General features: G+C 52.4%; 1 protein-coding gene across 2 annotated transcripts in view; it reads right to left on the bottom strand.

The window, feature by feature from the left end:
- Positions 1-1141: 1141 nt before the first annotated feature.
- Positions 1142-7044, bottom strand: part of MORN5 (MORN repeat containing 5) — a 29705-nt gene continuing 23802 nt past the window's right edge. For both annotated transcript variants that reach the window (XM_019453945.2, XM_019453944.2), the window contains one exon: positions 1142-1340. Coding sequence is in view for 1 of the 2 variants with exons in the window: in XM_019453944.2 (XP_019309489.1) it covers positions 1261-1340 (80 nt within the window). In the remaining variant the exon portion in view is untranslated. The remainder of the gene's footprint in view (positions 1341-7044) is intronic.

Here is a 7044-nt window from a genome sequence, read left to right as displayed (position 1 = left end):
GAGCCCGACACGGGGCTCGAACTCATGGACCGTGAGAGCGTGACCTCAGCCGAAGTCGGATGCTTAACCGACTGAGCCACCCAGGCACCCCCGGACCCATCTTTATTGTTTCATTCAGTATCCCAGACCCCATCTCTGCCCCTCTCCACCCCTTTTTTTTTTTAATATGATACAGGTTTGTTTTTTTTTTTAACATTTATTTATTTTTGAGAGACAGAGACAGACCATGAGCAGGGGAGAGGCAGGGAGAGAGGGAGACACAGAATCCGAAGGAGGCTCCAGGCTCTGAGCTGTCAGCACAGAGCCTGATGTGGGGCTTGAACCCACAAACCGCGAGTTCATGACCTGAGCTGAAGTCGGACGCTCGACCGACTGAGCCACCCAGGCGCCCCTCTCCACCCTTCTTCCAATCCATTTATCAAATGTTGATTTAGATATGTGTTTCTTTGAAAAAAGTTTTGTGTGTGTGTGTGTGTGTGTGTGTGTGCGCGCACTTCTTTCCATGAATGTCCCTTCTGTTTTCAAAACACAGTTCGGAGACCTCTGTGGAGCTCAACCCTATTATTCTACAGAGGTGACTGTTGCCCCAGAGGGGAGAGGTAATCCCCCAGGACCCCTCCATGGTGCAGCTGAGTGTGCCCAGGCCGCCCTCTGACTTCTAACTCTGCCTAGCATGCCAACTCAGAGTCCCTGGTTTGAGGGTCAGTTTCCTGCCCCTGCAGACCTTGTCAGAGACTTCACAGGCTTGCCTTCTTCTAGCAGCTCTTGGTGAGCCAGGGACAAAGTGGGGGTGGGGTGGGCTGCTGAATGCAGCAGCCTCTAAGGAGGGACAGTTATACAAAGATCCAGGATGCTGTGGCCCAAGTGTGGCCCTGGAATGTGCCACCCCTTCCTCTTCTGGTTTTCAGCTGACATGTGATCTTCGGGGTGATGTTGAGGAATACCTGGGAAATAAGAGTGCATCAGGGAATGCAGCTGGGAGTGCACATCGCTAGACCCTATTCCCAGAGACTCTGACCAGCATGTCTACGGTGGGGCCCGGAAATAGCTAATTTGCACTTCCGCCCAGGTGATTTTGGTGCTGGTAAAATGAGGATCCCCTCTCTAAGAAACGGTCTCAAGAAAGTACGCTTGGGGCCACTGAGTGCAGAAAGGCTTTATTCCCGGGTCGAAAGTCAGGGTCTACAACCGCAGGCTGCCCGCAGGGCCAGCCACTGCCAGCGGTGTAGAGGAGACCTCTCATGGGGGCAGCTGCAGAGCTCACAGCTTGGGTCGGTGACCCACGATTTCGTCCCAACCCTTGCGACACGTCTTGATGATCCACTCGTGCTCATCATCATCTGCAAGGAAAGAGGAAGAGCTGGTCATGCCTGGTGTCTGCTGGGCCTTCTCTGCCCTGGGAGACCCGCAGACAGGGTCTCGGGACTGCGGTGCATTCCAGCATGGGGTGCGTGGCCTTGGTGGTCAGTCTCTTTAGCTCTGTGCTAGGAAGGAACAGATCTTTCATTAAAACAGTCCTCCGGTTACCTACAAATGCCTGGTCTTGGGGAAATTGAACACAAAGGGGTTTGCAGATGGTGGATGGTGCTGATAGAGGCAGGCATGAGGTCTTCTGGCCACTCTGAGCTGGGCAACCCTGACAGGCACCCAGACAGCAGCTTGCTTGGGAATGTGACCAGTCTGATACCCACAGAGGGCACCCCCAGAACATCCAGTCCAGGCCTTGCCGGTAGTGCCAGCTGCCCGAGCCTTCAGAGCTTTGTTTCCTTTCTGGCTTTTCCAGAACCCAGAGAAGGGAACCCTGGGTTCCCTTCTAAGAACCCGTGGTTCCCCAGGAAAACCTGACACCTCTGGTGACTCAACGTCCTTTCGGTGGGCAATAGAGAGGAGGAACCGATGTTCCTGTGGGCCCTACACTCATTGGTGTCCCTTAATTTAACCCTCGTGATCCCCTGACAGCAGTAACCCTGCCATTCTACAGGTGAATAAGCAGGCTCGGAGAGGTCAGGTCACTTGTCTGCAGCCACAGGTTGGTGTGTGGGAGAACCCAGAATGGGAGCCTCGGTTTGTCGGACTGCAAAGGCTGTGCTGTTTTTTAAACCTTAGAGTGAAGTCCAGTCTTTATTCCCCAGCACACCACAGCCCTCTCTCTGGGCCGGGGAAGGCCCTTTGGGGACTGATCTCCCCCCATTATCCCTCAAGCCCACGCCCAACCCCTCCCCCAACCACGACAGAGACCCACTTTAATGTTGGGATATACGTCCCTAAAAACGCATGCCGCTCTGTAAAGTGTGTGTTGTTGTTTTGTGTACCAATGTGGCTTTAATTTACCACCATAAATGGCATTGTGCTGTGAGTTTCATTGTGTCTTAGTTTTTTTCACTCAACGCTACGTTTTCAAGATCTATTCTTGTTGCTAAATGTACATCTAGCTCTTTGCTTCCTATTGCTGCCTAATACTCTGTGGTGGCTTCTGTGACGTTTTATTATCCACCCTTCCGGTGGTGGACATCCAAGGGTTCCCCCCCCACCTCCCGTTACCAGAAATGCCTCTGGGACAAACGCCCTTGGGCACGCCCCTTCGCAGATTGTGGGAGAACGTCTAGGACCTGGGTGGTGGGTCGTGGATCCGTGCACACACTTCATTCACCAAGACTCCCTGCTAAGCCTGGGTTCTTTTCACAGCACCGCACAGCCCGCCTGCTGTCCCACCCTCACCCCTCGGTGTCTTGTCCTGGGGACAAAGAGAATTGGCCCAAAACCCTGCCCTCAAGCAGTTCTCCTCAGGGCTATAACACTGGAACAGCCTTGTCTCCTCTCCTTACCTGCCTCCCACCTAAGGGATGGGAGCCTGGGACTACCCATCCTCCTCAGTTTCAAATGGCAGTAGCCAGGGAACAAGGGCACTCCCTGAGAGCTCAACCCTGGAGGGCCGGCCCAAACCTTGCCCTCCCCTGCCCCCTTCCTCTTCTGCGAAAGCACCAGGCCCAGGATCCGGGAAATGGGGGCTTACTGACAGCCTACTCTGTGCTCCATGCTTTACAAACACCCATCTCATTGAGTCTTTGTGATAGCCCGGCAGGGTAGGGGAGGTTACCCCATTTTACAGAGGTGACGAGCCTTGCCCCACGTCCACAGCCAGTGGAATTCAAACCAAGGCTCATCAGACTCCAGAGCCAGCCTGCCCACCCCAGGGCTGATGTGATAAGAGTAGGCGAGGCTGCCGCAGAGCTAGCCTCCTCTGCCCCCTCCCCACTATTTCTCTGTATGTGACCTAAGGAAAGAGCCTTGCTGTCTGGCACGCTCTGGCCTTTGAGGCCCTCCCTAAGCAGCCAGTGGGCCTCAGTTTCCCCTGGGGAGGCTGCCTGGGACTCCACGTGTGGCTGTCAACACCCCCCACCCCCACCCCGGGGGGGGCGGGGACAGCGGCGGCACACAAGGAGTTAAGCGCTGGTGAAGCCCACTTTTGCCACACCGCGAGCAGCCTGGTTGATAATTACAGTTCTGAAGTCTCTGGGCTATTCGAATCAGTGCAGCTGCAAGCTCTTCAGTGCTAACCCCTGAAACCAGACAAACTGGGTTTATTGTGCTAAACCAGCCCTCAGGCCCCTCCCTGATCGTTACAAATTGACAGCAATGGACTTAACAGCCTCTTCACTACCCCTCTCGCTCTCTACCTGGCGGCACAGCCACCAATTTGAATCACAGATGCCTCCCCTCCAGGCAGCTGCTCACCAACCCTCCCTCCACCTCCTTCGCGCTGCGCGAGGCTCCCCTGGCCCCGCCACGCCAGGGTGAGGCTGCCGAAGCACATTTCATCAATATTTAAAATGGAATTAAACCTGCAGCTTTGATTAATGCCTCCCAGATCCCGGGAGTTGTGATTACTATTTTGCAAATTGCAATTGTTGGAATATGTTAATATGATTGTCTGAGAACATCTTCACCTTCTCAGATAATTTCCCCCCTTTTTGGCAGGAGGGGAGGGGGAGAGGGCGGCGGAGCGGGGTGGGTGGGGGAGGATGGGGGAAAAAAACACACCCCGCAAACTCTTTAATCAATTGTAAATTATTACCCTGGGCACAATTGCCGGTGGTTCAGTGGGGAAGGGGAGGGAGATTTCTGGTTTGGTGCATTTATCTTGAAAAGTTTTGGCCTTGTTGGCCCATTAATTCCACTGCGGGATGCTATCCTAAGGGAATAATCTGTTTGTCTCAGTATTATTTGGAATCAAGAAAACTGAAAAAACCTACGTTTCTAAAACAAAAGAATGATTATTTTGTTGTATATTCTTTATTTAACAACTCATTTCTAAACGCAGACTATGGGCCAGGTATCATGCTAAGTTTGGTAGCAGGGTGGGGGAGGAGAGGGCACGGTGATTTAGCAGCTATTGAAAAAGGAGAGTTATGAAGTCTGTATAGCAACATAGAAATGTTTTTGATATGATAGAAAGCAAAAGAAAAAAGGTGGGAAGAAGCAGGAAACAAAATTACATAGACAGTATAATCTGTAAAAACTGTGCACAAGAGACAAATTAAAAATAATACACTGAATGTGACTAACAGGCATCTCTGAACAGGGGGATGGGAGAGGCTCTTCTGTTAAGGGTATTTCTCAAATCTTCTTAATGTGTATTGACAATAGAAAAGATAAAAACAGACAGTCTCTTTTCCTACCCTCCAATTTAATGCCTTGCTAATTTCCTACATTTTGGTAACTGAAATAAAGTATTTCTAGGTTCCTAGAAATGCCAGTGGGGCTCTTGAATTTCTCCAAAGTGCAAGCGTAAGCGTTAAAATACTGATAAAAATGCATAAAAATTGAAGAGTAGATACATTTCCTGAGCAGAGTTCCAAATAATTTACGTGAAAACTCTGCCCTCAAGGAGGTGGGGCGTAATTCCCCACTCCTCAGGTGTGGGCTGCAGTGACCTCCTCCCTACAGGACAGCACGGGAAGAGAGCAAAAAAACAACAACAAAAGAGTAGCTTTGACTTGCAAACTTTCCCTGAGCATCTATTTCTTGGCACCCAGGTCTCAGCTCGAATGTCACTTCCTCCGTGATCTCAGTGTAACTGCCTGTGTCCCCTCTTCACTTTCTTTTCTTTATAGCAACGCCCCTCTTTCTTGTTTATTCGTATGTTGTCGGTGTCCCCCATCCAAACTGCGGGCTCCCATGAAACCAGGAGCCTCCTCTCCTTGTTTGGTGGTATTGCCAGTGCTTAGATTACAAGTGTGCAGTATTGGAGGTGCTTAGTCCATATCTGTTCGATGGATGGATGGATGGATGGATGGATGGATGGATGGATGGATGAGCCAATCCTGTGGCCGCCATGTGCCCAGTGCTAGGGGGACAGGGGACTGAGACCCAGCAGGGGGTGTTGCCCAAAGCCTTGACTCAGACACTCTTCAGGTTCAGGTCTGTCTGCCTTTGGGGCAGCAAAATTTCTTTATTCTGGTCTGAAGCTCTAGAAGTGACCTCACTGCCACCTGTGACCCCCTCCCACCTACCGCCACCCCCTGAGGAATCTCACCAATCCTTAGGAGAACTGGGCTTCTTATAGAGAAGAAAAGGAACATTTGGCAAGAGAGATCCCAAATCTGACCCTGAACGCCCTTGCTGAGAAGCCTTTCCTGGAAAGGCTCCGCACTCCTTCACCTGGACTTCAAGGCCCCCCATCCAGGTCTTCCTGCTCTCCAGACAGCCTCCCTCCCAGGCCTGCCTCACCCTGCAAAATGCAGCCACCCTGTTGTGCTGCAGTCGGCCATGTGTGCGTGCACAGCAGGGCCTCTGTGCCGGTGTACCTGCTGCTCGGGGCTGGGGACACCCTTCCTCACAGGACCTGGTGCAGGGGCAGGGCCTCTCAAAGCACTCCCTCCATTTTGGGACCTTAGTGTATATAAAAGAAAGGCCTAGATGCGAGAATAAAAATTGCAGCGTGGTTTAAGTATGTATATTGAACAAATTAATGCTTGTGACACAAACACAATATAAATGTCGACTCCAGGATTTCTTTCAAAGAAGTGCCTCAGCACACTAAAGGCCATGTGTGCAGGACGGGGCTGTGAAGTTGGAGTTGCCTGGTGAACACAGGTGTCTTTCAGTGCCACCACACTCCAGACTTAAGGCCGCTCGTGAATGTGTGTGGCTGGGCCCAGCGCCCTCCTGGCCGTCGTCCACCCCTCCGGGCCCTGCCTGGATGTCACCTTCCCTGACCCTGGCTGAGGTTCATGGTCGCCCACGCCAGCCTGGGGCAGTTGTGACCCAGGCACTCCTGGTCCTCAGAGCCGGGGGTGGGCCGGGCACTTTAAAAGTACTTAATAAATATATGGTGAACGAATGAATAAAGAAGTGTAAAGTTGGGGACATAAAAGCGGTAGGCTTACCCTGCGGGATTTGGACAAAGGGGGAAGAATTTCTTCTCCACCCTCAGCAAATGGAGCTCCTGAGTGGGCAAAGCAGATATGCCAAAGTGCAAGGCCAAGGCTGCTGATTCCTTTCTTGTCTTGGTTGTCTTGAGGCCACAGATGGAGCAGCTCCACTGCACAGGAAGGATGGGTTGCCTGGGCTCATATCGGGGCACCAACCACACTGAGGAAGCTCAAAGCCCTGGCTGGCCTGGGGCCTGCTTCCCAGTGCGGGGAGGCACAGGCCCGCACAGGCCACAGGCAGGGCCCAGGTCACTGAGGGTGTCATCAGTGCAATCCGTTGGTCAGCGTGGTGCAGGGAGAGAAGAGATCCTGAAGATGTCCCAACAGATGAGGGCAATAGGAGCCCCCAGATGGCTGGCGGGGAGGAGGCAGCATGGCGGTTAAGGGCCCGGGCACTGGAACTTGGCTGCCACTAGCCCTGTGACCTCGGGCAGGTGGCCTCACACCTCTCTGGGTCTCATTTCCTTCTCTACAAAGTGCCTGCTGGAAGACTTCCTGTGAGGTTTACTTGGGCTCATTCCTGAAAAGTGCTTAGCACGGTGCCTGGTACTCAGAAAATGCCAAAAACCGAAAGAAAGCCACGACTTGTCTTTGCGAGGTGAGACTTCAG

This window comes from Panthera pardus, unplaced genomic scaffold, assembly GCF_024362965.1.
Source record: "Panthera pardus isolate Hobbes unplaced genomic scaffold, ASM2436296v1 HiC_scaffold_20, whole genome shotgun sequence".
NCBI classification, from domain to species: Eukaryota; Metazoa; Chordata; class Mammalia; order Carnivora; family Felidae; genus Panthera; species Panthera pardus.
Note: the sequence above shows the minus strand (reverse complement) of the source record. Positions and strands in the feature narration are given on the sequence as shown.